Source organism: Gambusia affinis, linkage group LG05, assembly GCF_019740435.1.
Source record: "Gambusia affinis linkage group LG05, SWU_Gaff_1.0, whole genome shotgun sequence".
Lineage (NCBI taxonomy): Eukaryota > Metazoa > Chordata > Actinopteri > Cyprinodontiformes > Poeciliidae > Gambusia > Gambusia affinis.
The window spans coordinates 6,571,050-6,592,507 of record NC_057872.1 but is presented as its reverse complement, the minus strand read 5'-3'; the positions used below and the strand labels follow the sequence as shown (position 1 = coordinate 6,592,507).

The 21,458-nt window shown below is 43.1% G+C and overlaps 1 protein-coding gene across 2 annotated transcripts in view; it reads right to left on the bottom strand.

Moving 5' to 3' along the window:
* Positions 1-21,458, bottom strand: part of rspo2 (R-spondin 2) — a 72,333-nt gene that overhangs the window by 28,591 nt on the left and 22,284 nt on the right. Inside the window, exons 2-5 of one of the 2 annotated variants that reach the window (XM_044118195.1) lie at positions 14,136-14,222; positions 13,777-13,965; positions 3,247-3,390; positions 2,084-2,272 (exon numbers count right to left, since the gene is read on the bottom strand). In XM_044118195.1, the coding sequence (XP_043974130.1) occupies positions 2,084-2,272; positions 3,247-3,390; positions 13,777-13,965; positions 14,136-14,222 (609 nt within the window). The remainder of the gene's footprint in view (positions 1-2,083; positions 2,273-3,246; positions 3,391-13,776; positions 13,966-14,135; positions 14,223-21,458) is intronic. The other variant, XM_044118196.1, reaches the window with a different exon arrangement.

Here is a 21,458-nt window from a genome sequence, read left to right as displayed (position 1 = left end):
TCTTACCATGGTGCAAATGATAGTTTGCAATTTTTTACAAATATATTTGCCTCGCAAATATATTTGTAGCCCAGTGAACTTTTTCACGTTTCGTTATGCCAGAGCCCCATCATCCGCTGTATTTGGAAGGTATTCTAGGTGATGCGCAAAACTTACTGTAATGCTTCACGACTGTAAAGTAAAATTGAAATGTTTGCAGAGGAAGAAAGGTGTATGTTTAGGGTCGCTGTCCAAAATCTTAAGTCAAATTTTGCAGGACGATACACTGTCCCAAAAAGTATCACAATAAATGATAATAATTGTCATCTTGAGGCCATTTTGGATTAATATCAGAATAATAATAATGGATCACGCATGAAAGAAAACCCCACTCAAAAAAAACAAAAAAAAAACAACTTTGATTAGACAAAAATTAGTAGGTAATGCAAACTAACTACTTTGTACCAGGTTTTTGCGGCGTTTCTCAAAACTTTTCAATGTTATTATAGAGGACAAGTGTTGTCCAAATGAAAGTTATTGCTCTCATCTTAATTTATCATGTCATTAATTGATTTATTGCTTATTGTGGCAAAAATAACTCTATGCCAATACCTTTTCCAAGTGTTTCTTTCCTGCTTTCTCATGCAGACTTTGAAGGCTTTCCTTCATTACAGACAGCGACCTCCCTCCTACCGAGTTACTCGCTATTATCACCCACTGAAAGCGATCACGTCACCACGTGGTTCCCTGCGACAGCCCTGCGTTTTCCCCTCCCGTTCAACCTCTGGGGCTCCAATTTTTCCTGTCATTTATTTGAACTGTAGAGTGTTGCGTTTCACCGGCGTTTGCCAAGTGGGGTTTTTCACAAGGACTGCAGAATTAACAACACATGCTTAAGTATGAAATGTTGCCTTCATTAAACAGGCCCGCCGCAGCATTTCACATGCCTGAGGAGTCCTGAGATGCATACAGAGTGACACTTTTACACTCGACCCGTGGCCACCAGAGCTGGAACGCGCTATCTGGACGGGAAGAGGGCTTTTCACACAACTGGGTTTAAGTATTCTTGCTGGCCTCTGCGCTAGTTTTACAATCGCCGACTACACCAACAAAGAAACAAGAAAAAAAACAAACAAAACCAACAAAAAAAAAACCGCTGCTTCTGTGCAGAGCATTGCCAAGTTTTGATTTAGGACGGTCATAAAGTCTTCCCGCAAAAAAGGTCAAGTAGCCATGGCGGAATCGTGAGGAGGTGCACGGCGTTTGGAGGAAAACTCTCTGACAAACAAGACGGGACATTAAGTTCTAAATGTGCCATGGGATCACAGTTTCCAACCCAGTCAGCAGCCCTCGCAGCGCTGAAATATGAGAAACTATCAGGGCTTATTTCAAGTTTATTTACTCTTTCACCACTTCGCTAAGTGACCGTCCCGTTCAGCACACCCGATCCAAAAATGGAGAAAAATCCTCGAAGTTAGCGCATGTCTTTTTCTTTTAAATTGTTGATAGACTGATATCTGCCACGGTAATTGCTTCCTTATTTGGGGCATTAAATATTTACACTTGGCCTTCTCCTAATCCCAAGTTTATGAGCGAAGTTAAAGCATACTAAGGGGAAAAAGACATTTATTTTAAAAGCGCCGCTAACAGAGGCCCTCATCGCCAAATGGCGTGTCTGGACCATCTGAGAAAGAAAAAAAAAATGGTTTACCCTTTAAATATATATTTATACATTTCCTTTAGCCGTATGCGCGCAGAGAGAAATTCCATCGACTTCTCGCATATTGGCCTGACATACAAGCTCTGGGTACTGCAGAAATCTCTCAAGCTGACAGGAGGAAACAGAGACGGCCATTGAGGAAACCTGCAGATTATACTTTTGAAGGATTCCACAGAGGAGAGGAAGGGAGATGGTGGGGAAAAAAAAGCCCCGGAATGAGGAAAAAAAAGAAAAGAAAAAAAGCTGGCTGGAACAAGGGCCACTTTGGGAAAAGCAAAGAGGAGAAGCGCCGCAGTGAACCTCAATCTCTCAGACGGCAAAAACAAAAGCCGGAGAGTGAGGGTGACGCGAAAACGAAGGACGGACGACAGGTGAGCTCCTTACCTCTCCTGCAGTGTCTCATGGCCATTTTGCACATCCTGGACTCGGCAATGGTGGGACACGGTATTGTGTCCTTGGGGGGTTTCTTAACAATGTGCCGCGTCCGGGTCTCCAGACCCCACTTATAGCCACAGGTTTTGTTTCTCCTGGTGCAGGCTCCCCACTCGCTCCACTGGCCCACCTCGCAGCCCTCTGCGTGGGTCACACAGAAACAAGTGGCGTGCCATCAAATCACAGACCAGTGTTCATCAGAGACACCTGTAGGATTTATAGAGTCAGACTTTCGCGCCAGTTCGCTCGGCCTCACTGGGACCCGGTCAAATTGTGATGTCAAGAATTTCGTTTTCAGAGAGAGATTTGAAGATTTTGAATCACGATTTGCTTTCTCAGATTATTACGTTACACAAGACCAATAAGAAAAGTGTTTTTAATATAGAAATGTTAGTCAATTAAAACGCTTGCCTGTGTGCAGCACAGAGCCCTTCGGTAAATTAGAATATTACCTCTACATGACGCATGAAAAGACTGAAAAGCTCATGAATTTTAGACGGAAGCACATTAGATCAATAACACAACCATGGATGCTTGACAGCCTTTATTTCTTATTAGTTTCCACTTACAGCTACTTAAAACATTACATTTAAATTTGAGTATTACATCAGACCAATACGAAAAATATATCCAATTAAAAACATAAATGTTAAGGACGCCCAGGCTCACCTGCCTTGTTTGTTCTAGTGTCTCTTATTTTCCTCCAGGAAAAATTCCAAAGATTTGCTACTTTTTTCAGGTCAGGTGAGTGAACTGATATCAAGATCTGCTTTACAAATGTCTCCCTCAACTTTGTCAACACTTGGAAGCATGGCATTTTGTACCTTTTCCCACCAATTTTTTCCTTCCACTCAACTTTCCATTAACATGTCTTGTTACAGGCCTCTGTGAGCATCCAGCTTCTTTGGCAATGACTGGACAACTGCCAAGTCAGTCATTAGTCATATGAATCCACTCGCCACAATGAGGGCATAACATGATATTACTGTAATAGAAAAATGATTTCTTATTGGTCTGTTATGGTTTGGCAATCTGGCGATTTAGACAGGCGATGAAAAAAGGGGAACATTCCTTAATGTTCCCATTTTTTCCTGAATTTGTTCGCTTTGACATACCTCCACACTCCATTGTGTCTTCCAGCGGGGCAAAGCCCTCGGGGCACTTATCAAAGCAGCGCCCTTTGTGCAGGTAAAAACCAGATTTGCACTTGGTGCAGAAGTCTTTGCTGAAGCAGGACTCGCAGTTGTCTATCCTGCACCCTGGAGGAAGAAACAGAGAAAGAGGAAAAGTCATCTGGGCTTCAGAAATCCGCTTCATGTGGAATTGATTCGGAGCTAAAGTGTTTGGGGAAAAAGGGGGTTGTTGAACGGATTATACTCTCCCTTGTTCAACAATATAAAATGGTAGAAGATTTGTGAATTATTTCACATGGGGGAATCAGTGTATTGTTATTGTGGAGAACCGAAACCCTTACGTTCCGGCTTTTGTTCAAAGCGAGTAAATCAAAAGTGTGAAAACACACACACCAAAAAAAAAAAAAAAAAAAGTCGAGAGACGGTGAGGAACTGATGGAAGCTGACCTCTCTCTGCAAGGTTCATCCAAAACTACACATGCGAAACACGCCAGCTCACATGCTTCCAACTACAGGGTGCTACAAAAAGAACAATAGTGTCTGTAATGCTATTGTATCTCTTCCATATCTCCATATTTTTTCATAACCCAACCCCTATAAAATGATTGGAAAGTCAGTTTTTCATTAAGTTCGGAATGATGGGTTGCAACAACAAAAGCTGGTTTCGGTGTTTTGGCTTCGTAACCAAAAGAGATCGCAACTGAGAGGCGGCGGCGGCGGCGGCAGGGGACAGGTCTTGTCAGCAAACGCAACTCCAAAAACTTTGTGTCTCACGCCACGCCCTCGTCGTCCGAAGAAAAGGCACAGCAATGTGTCATCAAGGTCCCTGCAAATGACACGTCGAGCCGAGCTAAATTACAACGACCGCACCAACGGGGCGACGCACAGCTCCACATGATTAGAAGGAGCCTCCCAGAGCTGTCTAATTTATGCTGCTTCTCAGAGACGCTACGCATGCCCCCCGATTCCCTCAACCTCCAACCTCCATCTGAGGCCTCCGGGCGAAAGGGTGGGAGGGCTTCCCAGGTAGGTCGTCATCTCTCGCTCTGAAACCCGAAAGACTTTCTTTCCACGCAAGGAGACAGACGGGACAGCTGAGGCGCTCGCTCTTTTATCTGGGACCCTTTCTGCAGAGCCCGGAGAAGGGAAGGTTTCTCACAATCACACCCCTTAATTACACCATCTCCAGCTAACCATCAGGCCTCCTCCTCGGCATTCCTGCAAAACGAGGGGGTCCCTCCCCGCTTCACTTTGAACCCTAAAGTATGGCCTCGGCCCACTCACTCTGGTCTCACGCTTTCCCGACCAGTCTAAACAAACCGTGAACGCACACGCTCTGCACAATTGCACACATGCCAATAAGATATGGTTAGAGTTAGGCTCACTCTACAATAAAGCTGCGCTCTGGAAAACGTGACTGCGCTGACCGTAAATCACGTCTCCGGCAGTTTGCCTTTCTACGTCGCGTCCCACATGTACACATTTAGACACCCCGTATAATTATTAAGTGTGTTTTCTTATTTCCTGTGCTTCATGCTTATTTAAGAACCTAAACAGACTAAAAATGTGTTGTGACCTCATGAACTTTTTTTTCCTTTTTTTTTTTTTTTTTACATTTAAAGGGGGAGAATTATGTGTTTTCCAGACTGACAATCCAGACAATCGAGTTACCTGCAGTTATAAAAAAAAATGCTGTATATATCAAATATGACTTAAAAAAAAGTTTGACTTTGTAATTTAATGACTTGAAATTGGGGCACTGTCTCTTTAAGAAACTCCTGCTTTTTCCGAAACTCCACCTTCAGGAAGTTGTCATTCTTCTGTTAACCCTTTAACAATGTTTTTACCAGCGTTGCACTGAGAAGCAGCTGGTATAATGAATTCAGCTGCTGCAGAGTTCCACCAGGTGTTTGCTAATTGCTGCTGGCTAGTCTGCAGGAGCTGAGCAGGAGAGGGCTGCTCTGTGAGGCGAAAGGTTAGAAGTTTAGAAACTGCAGCTCTGAGGAGGCGGAGCTAGGTCCAACCAGGCGTTTTGGACAACTGATTGGTTACCATGGGAGGTTAAAGGATTTCTCAAGCATGCATGAAACAATCAAAGTAACACTCCAAGTATGTTTCTGATAAGAGAACAACATTGTAACATGCTGCAAAGTTTTTTAAAAAGTTGATTTTACACAATAATGGTCTTTTAATTACATCACAAAATTCATACTACTTTGATAGAAATGTATATGCTACATCAATTTAAAGTATAATTGTGTGGTGGTAGAAAAATAAGACATGGTTTTCAAATTGGAAAAGGAGAGGATCAATCAGGGAAGACGCCAAGGGGACTGCGGTAATTGTGGAGGAGCTGCAGAGATCCACAGCTCAGGTGTCTGTCAGGCTGATTGTAACATTTTCAGTTTCCTGCTGGTGCTACACAGCAAACAGCGATAAAAGGTGGTCTGCTAAGACAAGGGCTGATACAAAAGTAGCACTGAATACCACCTTTCTTGTAACACACCATCCTTAATGTGAAACATGTAGGGGACAGCATGATGGTGTGGGTATGCTTTTATCCAGCAGACACGCTGAAGCTGGCTTAGGAAGCTGCATGGAGATAAATACGGGGCAAAAGTGGAAGAACATTAGCGGTACAATCTTTCACAAATGTTAAGCCAGATGTAGAACAAATGGTTGAGATTAAAGCTTCTGTCAGAATGGCCCAGTCAAAGTCCAGATCTGAGTCCAACTGTGAATCTGTGGTAAGACTCACAGATGTTCTCCACTGCACTCAGCTTGAGCCTGTGTAAGTTTGTGGTTGTAACGTGACAATTGAAAATAATCAAGGGGTATAAATACTTTTGCAAGGAGCTGTATTTTTGACATGTTCTTTCTTTTCTTTTTTTTTTTTTTTTGCTTAGTGTTCTTTTCAAACTATACCCCCCCATTCTCCCCCCCACACTCCCTATTCCTGTCTGGGAGAAACTGCATCTCTGTCCAGACTAAACACAGTCTGCCATGCTGGAAGCTGGTACAGCCCAACTGCAACACGGGGAGCGAGTTAAAGCATCACAAACTGAAAAGCACAAAGTGTTCCTTAATATTTTCAGCATGCTGTAGACTTCTCAGACTTGTCATCACCTGAGAGAGTGCTAGTTCACAAAGCGAATTGTAAAATGAAGAAAAAAAAAAAAAAAAAAAGCAGGAGACGAAGAACATCTGTCAGCGCTCTTATGCACTGAGCTTGTTGTGTTAGTCTTGGTTATCGTTGGCAAACATCACTGACACAGCTGTATGAAATACGGGACCCCGCCAACGACGGTAGCGTTTAACGAGCCTTTGATTAAAGCGTCACTTTTTGGTTTCCCATCTCTGATGTAAACAGGGAGCGGCGTAAAAAAGGCTTTTGTGATGGGATGATAATGTCGCCCTGCGATGGAAGGATGAGGTGGAACACAAATGAGGAACCGCGGACGTTACGATGAACACGGAAGGGTAAGAGGTTATCAGAACAAGTTGGGCCGACGGAGATTGACGGCTCAATCAAGGATTATCTAGATCAGTGTTTCCCAACCCTGGTCCTCAAGGCACACTGCCCTGCATGTTTTAGGTATTTCCTTGCTTCAGTGCAGCTGATTTCAATTGATGACTGATTAACAGGAGTTTGTTGAACTGCAATCAGTTGAATCAGGCATATTAAAGCAGGGAAACCTCTAAAACATGTAGGACAGTGTGCCTTGAGGACCAGGGTTGGGAAACACTGATCTAGATCCCGGGGCTGTGGGGCCGGGAGCTAACACGCACATCGAATGCGAACGCAGCATGTACAGCAGTGTCAGAGCAAACGATACAAGGGACTGGGTTCATCACCCCAGTGGGATTAACCTCAGGACCACCTTTAAAGTCTTCATCTAGGTGCCACAGGGAGACTAATGAGACGTAATGAGGTCACTGGATCCCAGTGAAGGCCTCCTGTTCCCCGGACTTAAATGTATTATCCTTATTATCTGTCGGACTGGTTCTGGCCGTGTGTCATTATATTATGAGCGGAAAAGCCTCATGACCGCTCAGAAGAGCTGCACAAGATGCCACTGAAGCAGGTGACGTTTTTACGCCGCTTGCATTTTACTTGTTTCTGTGTCGCTCTTGAGATTTTATGTCAAGCGAATCTGAAGCTGAGAGATGAGTCACCAAATGTGACTCGGGATCTAATAGCCCTGCTTGGCAGACGACGGCCCCTCAGCTGTGGCCTGGATGAGTAAACCGTTGATTTTATCGAGGACACTTAAAGCCACGTGTACGCTTCAGTCACTTCCTGTTTCTTCTCAAAGCTCCCTGTGCACTCACTCAACTAATTAGCATGAACATTTGGTGTGTTGGGACAGAGATATGTCTCGGAGAGCTGATAAACCTGACAGGTTAGTTGTCAGATGCATACACATCTGCCCACAAGAGGGTGCGCCCAGCCTCTGATGGCCACGTTCAAAGTGCAGATGTTGTAAAAATTACCTGGTAAAAAGAAAATGGGAAAACAGACCATGTTTTTCTATCTTCTCCATCTTTACCTCACAAGCTACGTTGAACAGCCCTGACCTACTCTCTAGGCTTGGCTGACACAAAGGCTGTTTGACTTCCTCACTGCCACCCAGCCATGTTGTGCGGGGGTGCAGATGGCAGGAGTTCGCAACAAAGGTAAGAGCTGCCATTTTCCTCCCAACTCTCTCCACTTTGGGGCTTTTTTTTTTTTTCCACTCGGGCGCTCCTTTCCTCCCTAGCACAGCAATAGGTGAGGCAGAGGTGGTGTTCCTGCCAATCAGGACCTCCCAGAGGGAGATCGGGGATGACAGATGTGTCAGCGGTCCTTCTAGCTTCTTCACATCGTCTGTGATATACCCACCTCTGCTTATTTATGCTCAGCCAGCCCTAGCGCTCACACGTACTCACGCCGCTCAAACCTCATGTGAGCATTCAAGCACAGAGTCCACAGTTTACTTTCTTCTTCTTCTTCTTCTTCTCCTTTTAGATAATAAAAAAGTGAAATGAAAATAACAGTCTGTTTCTGGCTACCGTTAGCATGTAGAAGGGCTTGGTTTTATGGATCCATTCTAGTGACTGGCAAATCTGAAAGAGCGGTTAGGAAAGCTGTGATGATTAGATGTCCCTTGACAAAGCTCAAAGGCCAAAAGCAACTGTTCTTTCCCTTGGCCAGACTGTGTGGTGGAAATACCCTCCAGTTCAGATTTAGAACAAGAAACAAGGAGCTTGAATGAGAGCGAGTTGATGGGAAGAGAGCTGCCAGTGTATACAGCCATTTGACTCTAGCAAAACTCAGAGTTACTTCCTCCACACACCCTTGCTGTCTTTGCTACCCTGCGGTCTTTCATCGGACCACAGCCTGACCCTGAACTATAGCCCACACACCTACTTTACATATCACATTGGCAGTCCTGATGCCTTTTTGTCATCCGGTTACCTACTGACAGCACCAGTAACCTGAGCAACGGGTAACTGGTACCTTTGAAATCTGCAGTTGTGTGGCAAGGCAATAGATCAGTGGTGCCCAAAGTCAGTCCTTGAGGGTCGGCATCCTGCATGTTTTAGTTCTTTCCCTAGCTTAACGCACCTGTATCAATGGCTTCTTAGCAGGCCTAAGAAGAACATTGACATGCTGAGAAGGTTGTTTCTATCACCAGGGAGAGAACTAAAACATGCAGGATGACGGCCCTCCAGAACCGACTTTGGGCACCCCTGCAATAGATTCTTCACTTGAAAATGTGCGTTCATTCGTAGGAGCTGTGGGTCTTTAATTATATTTGTATCATGTTCGAATAAATTTCATTTCATTTCATTTCATTTCAGTCTGAGGAAGCATATTTTCAAACCGGCCCTACTCTCAATGCGGACCCTCTCAACACTTAGTCATATAGACAATCCAACTCTGAGCACCGTCTGATGGCTCATAACGCTTTCCCTTCAGGCATTTCGCTTTTCATACAGCATGATGGATTGTGCTTTAGCTTTGGGATTTGTGTTAAACGTGAAGTACTGTGAAGAATTGCAGCTTAGGCTAGAGCATGACTGGCCATCGTTCACACCAATTTGGTTTTAGATCAAATGTAACCTGAAATCTTCCTTGCAGAATAGCACCCACAGACAATGACATGGGTGCTATCAACTGTTTCCCAGACAGTTGATACAAACTTTTGTTCTTCTCACTGGAGCTACAGCAACTAGATTTGCCTCCTGGAATGCAGCACATGATCACATAGAACAATAGGCTATAAAACGACACTCCTAATGAACCAGCTCTGCAATTTAACACAGTACATTTGCGTTGAGCTCTTAACATGCTTTTTCTCACCACTGTGACCACATTACAACTAGTTACCATGGAGACTGAATGCAGTCTGATGGACAGGCAATGATGAAGGAAGACGTAAACTGATTTGGGTGTCAAGAGAAGTGTTCTTTTATCTTCTAGTACCTGAAGGCTCTCCCATACTTCATCCAAAGCATCAAAATCGACCTTTGTTGACGTAGTTGAGTGATGAAAATCGCATCATCTTGTCCACAGGGTGACGTCCTGGTCCCCTTCTTAACACCGGGTCCCAGTGAAACTATTTTTGTACAGAGCTCTGTGCAATGTGTTTGGTGATTGGTCAGAAGTTTTATGCAGAAATGCGCTCCGACAACAATGTTGACATTTTTGCCACAAGTAGCCTGCTTCCTCCATTTCATCCATTGCATGAATACTTCTGAGGAGCGGTTGTCATAGACAGAGATGTATTACATACATTTGAATTCTTCACAAAATGCCAATATAGACTGTCAAATGGCCAAAACGTTATTGTCCACGGAGGACACTGTTTGCAGAAAGATACGGCATTCTATTCATGACCGACTTTTAGTACAGTTCAGCCCTTTTAGCATTCAGACTCCAGTGACGTGGAAGTCCAGCGAAGGTCCACCGTAACCTGGGTTATGTTGTGACCTCTGTCCACATGGGTTAATATTTTTTTGTATGGTTACAATGACAGTGAATAAACTCACAATTTATGTTTAAGGTGTTGGACCCTAATGTTGGCTAAACCTTCCTCTTGAATACGTGTTGGTCTGAAATGCAATCTTCCCTTACTAATTAACAGAACAATGTAAAAAAGCATGTTGGTTGTTTGCCATTGACTGATCTTTCTCAAAAGGAGACACTCTTTGTCAGGGTTTCTTGCTCAACTTTGTTTCTCCAGCAGTACATTTCTTCTTCCAATCCAGAGACCTTTGTGTTACATGCCTGTGGATCCTACAAAACCCCTGCCGAAAAATAGTGAGGTTTCACCCCAGCAAGTGGTTGAGTGTGTAGACCTTCTGCTTGTCTGGCTGTTGTTTTTCTTTACTCAGGGAGTCCACAAAATAAAAAAAAATAAAAAAACTTGAATGAGATAAGATCACACAGACAAACTCTGGGGTAATAACAAGCAGCTGCTGCTCCTTCAGTGATTTTTAGAAGTCGTAACACCGAGCTCCGGGCCCCTTCAGAAACCAAAACACAAGGCGGCTCTCGCCACCACGGCCATTAATTTCTCTCTGTCGTTTGTTGTAGACATAGTTGAGAACTTTGGGAACCAGTTAGCTGGACCAGCTCAAGAAAAAACCACAAAAAAAATCATAATTTTACATCTAAAACAATAAAATATCAGTTCACGGAGACTGGACCTGAATGATTTAATTTAAAAAAGAAAAAGATGACACGTGGAGAGCAGCTGAGGAAGAAGGCCAAGTACAAAACTGGATTAAAGAGCAAAGAGTGAAGCGGCGATCGCATCAAAGTGAGCCTCGTTGTGAGAGCTAACGCTACTTGACAATACAAGATGCTGCTGTAACAGCGCTGTGTAAGGCGAAGGGTCCAGATTATCCAGCCAAGCATCAGAAACTGCTGGTCAAAATTCAAACCCGATGGGGATACAGTGGTTCTCCATGCTTCAGTTGATGTAAATAAAATCGCTTTTATTACCCAAGAACAAGATGTCTTTCTCTTTCAGTTAAGTGAGAAACGACAACAGTTTATAATGTCTGAGGAGCATAGGACGTTCCTTCTAATATGCTGAGAATTCATAAAACTGGACTGGAGCTATTGGTGCTGATGTAGCAAACAGACATGAGTCCGGACAAAAACCCGCCGCTTGCTGGTTTTTCTGGTCTGGATGAAGTTACTTGGAAAAGGTATGAATTATCTATTGCCTAATATTGTGCATTTTAAAGAGATTAAAGAATTTGGGAATGTTTAGTATGTGCAGCGAGCACTACAATTTTGAAAAAAGAAAAAATAATAATCAGCTTTTCTTACCCAAGACTGTTTTTCAGTGTTCAAATGTAGCAGAAAATCTCTTTTTGCAAGCTATTCGTGTTGGCGTGGGCAGGCACTTCGATCTGTCCCAGTCCAACACATCTGATTCAAATGACTGAATTGCCTCCTCAGACTGTCAGCAAGTTTTACAGAAGCCTGTCAATATCCACTGGTTTAAAAAAGCTGTTCTGACACAGAGGAAAAATCTGCAAAATACAGAATTGTTGCCCCCTCACCCCTTCCCTACAAAAACTCTGTTGAAACAAATGAAAATTTAGCAGTATTGTAGAAACATGTCAGCAATGAAGGACTTATGCCTTCCTGGCAGGACTATGATTATCTTATTTTATCAAGGAAATGATTTTTTTTCTTGATTTTGGTTGTTGACAGAAGGTATTCTGAACTTAGACCGGTCATCCACTCGAGGCCGGCCATGAAACCTTAAGGAGCAGCTGAAATCTTACAGTCAGTCCCCAAATATTAAAGTAAATTATTGGGAATGGGAAAGAAAAACGGTTGAGCATGCCTCTCGCAACTTCCTTAGGATTAATGCCATTAAATTCTACTTTTATGACATTTTCGACGAACAGTGACGTTGCCTATTGTAGATCTCACTACTTCACTTACTTTTTTTATTTTTTCTTTGACTTGTGTTTCATTTTTGCAGATAGAATTAACATGAAAGATTTATTTGTTTCTAGGCCAGCCGTGATAGGGCAAGCAGAACGTAGTACTTTTCTGTCTCGGGAGTTGGTACATGTTCATATATTTCAGCCTTAAGGTTCAGATACCCTCCGCTGGGGATACGTTTTTAGTGCGTCTGTCAGAAGTTTGGCTGAGGGAACCAAAAAGCTTCAAGTTTCTCACTGTTTTCATAGGAAACACTCAGCCAACACCTCGGGCTCTGCATAAACCTACAAAGTCCCTCTCCATCTCTCCGATGATAATCAATGTTAACATAAGGTTATGAGATCAGGGTGCTACATAAGGAGGAGAAAGGTGCTTTTCATTAATTGGATTTGAGTGTTATTCTTTAACAACCACGCTTGAGAACATTTTGATTTGTCAGTGTTATTGTTTGGATTTTTCATTAACTGGAAGCCAGAACTCCACGGAGCCACGGAGACCAAAGGTGTGGCCTCTCTGGAAGCCGGAGACCAAACGTGTTTTGCATGCCATAAAAAAAAAATAAAAAAAAATCTCCAACAAAGGGGTGACGATTGCCAAACTATGGAAAATGCTTTCATCTCGGAAACAGTAAATAAAACTGAGGCAATGAAAACTGCATTCAGTCTTCCTCGTAAATCCTTTTCCAGGCGAAAGAGTTCATGCTTGTTTTAAATTCATTATTTCCTTCACCTGTTTTCCACTTTTGTCTCGTCTGTCGACGAAAATAGTTTTACCTTTGGCTCGTGAAAATGTTTTCTGGCAAATTAAATATTGGGTTTTGGTCAATTGTGGTTTTTGCCCTTGAACTCAGAAATGGTTGCTAATGTTTTTGGGGACGGGGGGCGGTGCCTCTTTCTGTAATCCGTTCACAGCCAAAGGGAAGCGAAGGTTATAGTGCACTGTTTTTCTGAGCTCTTCTAAGACCTCTCAGGTGTGTCATCGTCGCACTCAGTGGTGAAAACTAAATTTGTCATATTTTTGACTTCATTTAAGATTTAACACATGGGTCAATTAGTTATTTTTTACACATAGCCAGGTTATTTTGGATAACTTTTTATTTTATTTCATAAAATCATCATTAAAAATGTAAATTTTCCTACTATTAACATTTATTTGAAGTTCTGAGATAGCATTGTGACATAAAAAAAAGCACAAACTGAAGAATACTGTTTTTTCAGAATAATGCGTTATTTATGACATCTCCTGGATTTCTGTACTTTGAGACATCCTCAAAACTTGGGCATGTTTTGGATTAAAGGGTTAGGATGGTGTTACAGACGGACGAGAAACAGCAGGCTCATCCCGAGGGACACGATGCTAAGATGAAGCTTCACTAACGTCAACCTGCGCGGACAGACAAACCGTTCAAATTGTGAGCCATGTGTGTCTCCTCTTGATAATTGACGGTAAATCAAGCACTGTGGGAAAACGGGAAGCTGAAGTGGGGGTGTGTTCAAGGCCTGCATGTCGGGATTGAAGGTAAGGAAGAGTTCGGGGTGAAGGGTGGGGGTTCTTACTGGAGCACATGTTGATTTCAGGGCTGCGCATGCCGTAGTATCCGGCTGGACAGTCGTGAAGACACTCGCCGTACTGCCTCATCCTCTCCCTTCGCAAGAACAGGAAGAGTTTGGGCTGGCAGTTCACGCAGCCGTTATCCCTGGAGCACACTGAGCAGCCTTTACAGATGGGGTACGCTCCATAGCTAGCTGCAAGAGAGGAAGAAGAATGATTAATGAGACGATATCAGCTATAACACGTCCAGTGTGACTGTGAAATGCTTCAATAAGAAAACATATGTTTAATGTTCACACTGAAATCTTTCAGCTATAGTTGCAAATGTTTGTCAATGAGCAACAAAACAGCTGGATACACTAACCCTCTCGCGGCCTTAGCTGATGACAAATGTCACGGTCAGACAGCGGGGAAGCGGGAGGTTGTCCCGTCAGACCGTCAATTCCCGAAACTACAAACGGAACAAAAAACTCGTAAAGACACATGTGGGGTCAGTGCGTTCCCACCGGACTGCGCACAGAGTAAAAAACTTGTGTGGTCTAAATGACCCCATCTTTAAAGATCATGGGAGGGTTAAAAAGAGGCATAATGTACTTCATGTAATGTCAATGCATCATTCTTTGTAGAAAGAGAAATGAGGATTCAGGAGGTTCCAACACAATCAGAAATATTGCATTGGGGTCTTGATCAAGGCTGTATTTAATGGTGAACACCAGAGGTTTCTGACAAAACTCAATTTCTGATTCCGGTTGCTGTTGTGCTGCATACTCTATTAGTTGGACACCAAGAAAGACGCATCATCTTAACAACCACAACCTGCTTTAGTATGCAAAACTGTGTTTTGGGGGGCATGGATGTGACTTTGTTGAGCTAAAAAAAAAAAAAAAATCAGATTTTTCCATCCTAATCAAAGTTATTTGCAACCTTACATTTATATTTACAGTGAATGAGCGATTGTGTAGACCATAAGGCCTCCAATTCCAGATATCACTGAGTCCAATCAGAAAACAGAGTAAGAATGCTAACTACCATTATTTAAAGGCGCTACAAGCCTGAGTTTGCAAACGCTTTTTACTCTGAAACAAGACGCGAATGCACAACTTGTCCTGAAATGGCTTCCCCAAGTGTCTCTCTGCTCTAGCACAGATTGGCCACATTTAAATGAGCCATTCATTTCTGTTGAGTTAAATCTCAGCCACAGCACATTTCTTGGTGTTCTCAAAAAGTCAAAGCTGTGCAAGTTGAGTGGGAAAATTAGCATATGTAATAGGCCAGTGTTTTTTGTTTTTTATGGAGCAGAATATTATTTCTGTAAGGATGTGGCAAAAGATCAAATTGGTTCTGGGCTCTAGTAAGGTGGGCATAATATTAGTATATTTGATTAGATCTGCATGTGTTGTGCGGGACAATGAGGAGGGTGATGCAGGGGACCACAGTAATGTGGGTGGTCCAGTGCAGGACGTACCAAAATCCAATACCTTTTTTTATGGGGGATTTAATTAATTGACCCACAATCCTGCTAATTATGGGGCAGTTAACTGGATGCAACTGTGCACAAGTGGGGTTTTTGTTTGCATTTTTTCATCCAACTTTTATACAAGTTATGACACTTCTAGTATATTTGTGTAGGGCACATACTGTGATTTTTTTTCTATATTATTTTAGGCAGGTCTTAAAGTATTTTTCATCATTTAATAACAAAAAAAAAAGGACATTGCAAAGTTGTTTGTCTTCGAGTCCGATGTTCTTCCTCAACGTTTTGAAGAACGTCAGATCAGGAAGTGGAGTTCTTCAAAATGCAAAACTTCCTTTTTTTTTCTTATTTCTTTGGTCACTTTTAGACCTAAAGACAGCTGCCAGGTGCACATTGCTTCCATCTGCCAGGTTTGAGTGGCAGGCTTGCTAATGTGTATATTTAGTCCAATCTGCATAGTGAATCTAGAGAAGAAGAAACAAACAAACAAACAAAAAAACAAAAAGACGTAAATCATGGGAGGAAATGGGGCGGATTGCACTGCTTCTCAGTTTTCAAGCACGTACATGCAATTGATTTTAATAATGTGCTGGGTTGGGACTTGGCATTGGCAGATGAATATTCCTAAATCACTTGGATCAGAGGTGGGAAGAAAAGGAAAAACGCAGATCATGACACGGCATTCTTGTATTTGGTGAAACAGTAGTTACAGAAGAGAGCTGGAACTCGTAATGACGAATGAATCAGAACGCACTTCTTGATGACTTTGACATTACCCAGCTAGTCAGGGTTTTTTTTTCCTTTTTTTTAGTAGACAGGGACAACTTAAGGCAAAAATTTAACTGTGGGCGGGCTAGCCCAGCAGAATACGACAACAAGTAGACCATAATAGATACATCAGTAGGATATTCTTTAACTCAGAGTAAACATGTCCAACTCAACAATTTGTCATTCATGCAAACTCTGGTTCCCCTCTCAGAATTCAAATGATGATGATTGGCTATGGATGTGAATATTGCATTAATTCTGGTCAGAGCTGGCCTCCTAAATGATTGTGCTGAGACAGCTGATGAAAGCCCTCAAAACCGCTGTGGCTCTGGCCGCGGCCTCGCTCGCCTGCGGAAGACAAAGGAGCCAGTAAAAAGACGGTCCATTCCACAATGAGCGACTTTCAATGTAAACTCCTCGGCGTCCCATTTACAGGAAAATGTCCTCGGGCAAATCCAAAACGAAAGACACTCGAGCCGATCTCGGCCAAAGTTTTAAATATCACATGCGCAGGGCCCGGGCGGGCGCTCACGCTGAGCGACCTACCACAACGCTCCATAAAACATTGCGGCGCACGCTGGACAAAACCTAAGAGGCAGAGCAGAGCAGAGCAACGTCTGCACTTACTGGCCATAGATCTGCATATTAGGTTTCTCTTTCAAAAAGAAAAAAAGCCCCAGCACTGCTAAGTGGATCTAGTGCAAGCAACAGTTTGCAATCAGGTGAAAGTCACTTAGTGAATGTCTGTGGCTTCTTCTTTCTTTTTCTTTTTTCCGCACATTCATCTTAAGCCTTAAGAGCCAGGGCTCCAGAGAGGCATGTTGGCTCAACCGAATGGCGTTCGTACTCCCGACGCTGCAATGGACGACTTTAGTAGATTAAGTGCTAATCAGAAGGCGTTTCTGCTGGTCTGTAGGGTTGAGGTTTAAAGTGACACTCCATCAGCTACAACAAGTCCTGGGGTTACACCATTCCAGCTCTGCGTATCACATGGGCCGGTGATGGTTCATCTGAAGTCGGCACCCGTTCAGGAAGACATGAAGGAGGAAGGAAAACCTCATCCTGGCTCCTGAAATCCTCAAATGGAAATCTTTGTCTCGTGTTCAGCTGTCAGTTCAGTGTTTTGAGATGTTATTATTTCCAATTAGAGCCATATCGGTTTAGTTCAGCGTCTCACCCATAGTTCTATTAAAACTACCTGGCAGATAACACTGCAGCACGAATGTATCGCATATGTTTCTTATTTTAATTTGTCAGCCCTTTCGTTCTGTAAAACTATGCAACCATCGGACCACACCTTAAGACTTTAGAATTCTACTTTTTGAGTAATACAAAGTCTAAACATGTTTACGGCGAACTGACAATCACATTAACGTGGTCGCATTCACTGCGGCCGCCCTCGCCAAGCTTTGTGTGCAACGCTGACAGGATGGGAAAGCCAACTTGGCAGAAGTGGGGAAGTCTTGAGGCTGAAAAGCTTCTTTCCCCAGCTCATTTCTCCAGGGTTCGTTCCTGTCACTACTGACAGTGTTACTCCCTAACAAGAAAATGCCGTTGCGGGGCGTGTGGTCGCAGGATCACTCGCCGGTCGAACAGCGCAAAGGTTCATCGAGATCCGGGCTCGCGAAGCAACCCTCCCACCCCAAACCCCGCTCGATCCCCGTTGCCAAAGCTTTGTTTTGCTGGTTGTTAATCTCAAAATTCACGCTGATTGAGGATAACGTGACCGCACACCGTCTGAACTGAGGATATCCCACATCCTGGAATTACTGTACGGCCAGGGGGGAAGAGGGTGGGAGGAATGGCTGCACACAGTGAAGAGAGAGCAGCTCTTATAGTGCTGATCTTGAGAGATTAGCTTTTTGTGTGTGTGTCTGTGGAAAGGTTTGGAGGTTCAGGCCACAGGTATGTCAGGAAAGAGGCCACAATTCACAGTGTCTGCAGCGGCGCTGTCCAACTCACGTCCCACACGACAGGCATAATGTCTAGCGCGCTTTACATCAATCTGTCGTCAGACTTTCTTACAAAACTATCATTTGTATGGATCTGATTTTTTTTTCGACTTTAGCAAGGGGCTTTCTTTGCCCCCGCTGCATCTTAGCGTAATTTGGCGAGAACCTAAGCTCTGAATGTTTAGTTTGCTGTGGAATGCATTTGGAGTTGTTGATGTGGCCTCTCTCCTCATTTCTGCACATTGAAGCCCAGCGCAAATGAATTCAGACTGTATTCTGACACATGTCCAACAGCCCTCTGCAGCATTTTTTTTCTTTTTGCCCCCCTCTCGCAAATCATGTAATGCCTTTTTGGCGCGTTCTGTAAAACCAAAGTGACCCAGACATGTAGAAGAGATGCACAGAAAGCAGCCACTGGGCACCGGCTTTAACGCTTTCACGTAGACTTTTCTCTACCGTAGAGAGGAGAGCACACATCATTAGGAGCGGTGGTCCTTTGCACATGATGAACTCGAGTCGTTTACAGTTTCAACCACAGGGTGTACATTACATGAAACGCAACAAATCCACAGTTCCCACTTCTGAAGGGATCGCTGTAGGGCCTCAAGTATTGTATTTACAGAAAAGCAGAGTGCACGATCATCGGCACGGAAGCCTGCTTGACTTTTTTTTTTTTTACACAATGACTTAATAAGTGCCTCGGTTTGCCGTGGCTACGGGGCAAAATGCTGCTACAAAGCTGCTGCTGATATAAAGGAACCACATGAAGAAACCCTCTCACATCCTCTTCCTTCTTCACCTCAGCTATCAATAAAGCTGTCACAGCCAGACTGTTCATTCCAAATGGAGTCAATTACACCATTTGCTAATTTGCATCTGAAAAGACAAAGTTGCGCCAGATAATAATTTGATCAACAGGTTAGCTTACTTCACTTGAAATAAACTCATTTTTTAACTACTTTTAGCTAGATAACGTTAGACCTAACAATTTTTTAAACATGTTTAAATTCTGCTTAGGACATAGCATGACTAACTGTGCCTATGTACCGTATGTTACACAGGTAAGCTACAAGCTAACTTACCTCACCTGAAATGAATTCATTTTTTAACTGCTTATAGCTAGATAAAGATAGACTTTACCTCTAATGGGAAATTCTGCTACATTAGCACTGGTGCTAACGTATGCTACACAGTTTGCTAGCAGTTGTTGACTAAAGAAAAAACAGCAGAAATCATTATCAAGGTAAGCAGGATGTACTCTGGTACTACGTCCTTGATGTTGGTATCCTAATTTTCTTAAATTGGCTTTTTCTGTAGTTAAGAGCAAATTCTTTAAGCTAATGTTAGCAGTTAGCCCCTCGATAAGCTATCTCTCACCTTTCATATATCAGCAGTCAGATTGTGAATGTCCACCTAATTTGCTAAACCGGCTACGTTCATTAGAAATGGACATTGCAAGTGGGAATCAGTTAAAACTGTTTGAATAGTGAACATTTTCTTCTCTTCTTTTGTTTTGTTTATGCAGGTGTGCAGGACTCATCTGCAAGGACTGGGAGCTATAGGCAAGGTGAGTGTTTTGGCAGCACTTCTGGTTCAATGAAAAGAGTAAGAACAACCCTACCTTTCATGCCAGAGCCTCTAAAACTGCACTGGTCATGAGGACTGCCTGTCATCAGTACATCACATCCTCAAGCCTCTGTCTTGACTAACTCCTTTTTTTTTTATTTAAGCTTGAGTGCCCTTAAATTTAGTAGATCATACCTTATCGAGCTGTGATTTGGTAGCTCAAAGACATAAAAGCATCAGGTTTATTTCAACCCTCATACCCTTTGTTGCCTTCATCCTTTAAGGCAACGTGCAGATTGCCAGCAGGTGCCTCGTTCCCACCTTGAAATGCTACAAGAGAGGCTAAAAATCGGAAAGATATTCAGTGAGACAATGACTTTGAGGTAAAGTTTTGTTTTCTCTGAAAAGTCAGGGACCCCATTTTAAGAATGCAAGTTTCCGATCTGGACTGTGTTCCTTTGACATCCACACATCACGCTGGGAGGTTTTGCTGCAAACGCAAGTCCAGAGAAACTACGGCGTTAGTTATATCAATCAGAAAACCAAACTGCATCTCTGGAAGGTTTCTTTTCTCCTCTAAAGTGAGTGAGCATGACAAACTGCTCTTTCGGCTGTCAAAACCCCCGACAATCACACGGCAAATCCTCCCACGTCAATGGCAAGCTAACTTCCTCCCCTCTGCTCGCCTAACGGCACCCATAAAACGATTCTGAACGAACGATTCCAACTTCATGTAACCCGAAACCCTAGCAAGGTAAATTGCACATAAATTGTGTTTCATTTAGACCTCTGAACTTAACATTAGGAGGAAGATATTTACCGATGTGAGCTTTTCATAGGGTTCCTTCAGCAAAAGTCCTTCAGAGCCATTTCCAAGCTCATGAATTTAACGCTAAAGCTAAAGAAACAGATACGGACCATAAAGCAGACGATCATATTCACATCAGAGTTGGACATTTTTAGCAAGCTATCCACTTATGTTTGTTTTATGAAGTTGTCAGTTGTTCAGGTATATTTCGAAAATGAAACAGTTGTAAGGCAACAAGTTTAACCTGTTTAACTTTAAAGGTGATCAGTAAATAGTTGCTAGAAATGAAACCCTGGGGTTCCTGTGGTGCATGCCATCTCTCACCAGCTGACTCTTGCAGGTAAACCAAAGCCCCCAGACCTCACACACACACCCAAACCTCAGCAAACCTGATCTTCTTGCAATAAATAACCAGATATATGAATGGATGTATGGACAACTGGATGGAACATAGAAGATCATATTGAAACACAACTGTCCCTGTTCTCACAGCACTATTCCCTTTCTCCAAGGACGTCTGGTATGTAAATCTAATAACACAGACTGTCAGTGCAACTATCCAGAAAACACACTGTCTTTTGTTGGCTCTTACAGTACAGTATGGAGGGGAACATATTGGACCATCAACATAACACGTTTTTAAAAGAAATTCCTCAATACGACTGCATTCTCTGTGTCATATGGTGTCGAAGCAGAAGTAGAGAACCTGGGGTTTGGAAGCATCGGCGGATCAAAATGAGCTGCGCTCTCATGTGGAAAGCATCGCGTCCACCAGCAGAATTATATGCTTTCCTCATGGCACTGAGACAAAGATTGTTTATTGTCTTGCTCACTTGTTCCCCCCACCCCCCTAAATGATGGTGTAGGCTTACTGCCTGCTCCTTAAGAGAAAGGGCAGATACAGGACAGCGCAAGGCTGCAGCTAAACAGCCACTTTCTGGAGCTCTTCAAACCACTAAGCCACAGGTGTCAAACTCCAGTCCTCAAGGGCCGCTGTCCTGCAACTTTTAGATGTGCCTCTGCTGCACTGCACCTGAATAGAATAATTAGGTCATTAAGGCTCTGGAGAACTGATCTACACAAAGAGGAGGTAATGAAGCCATTTCTTTCCAGTGTTTT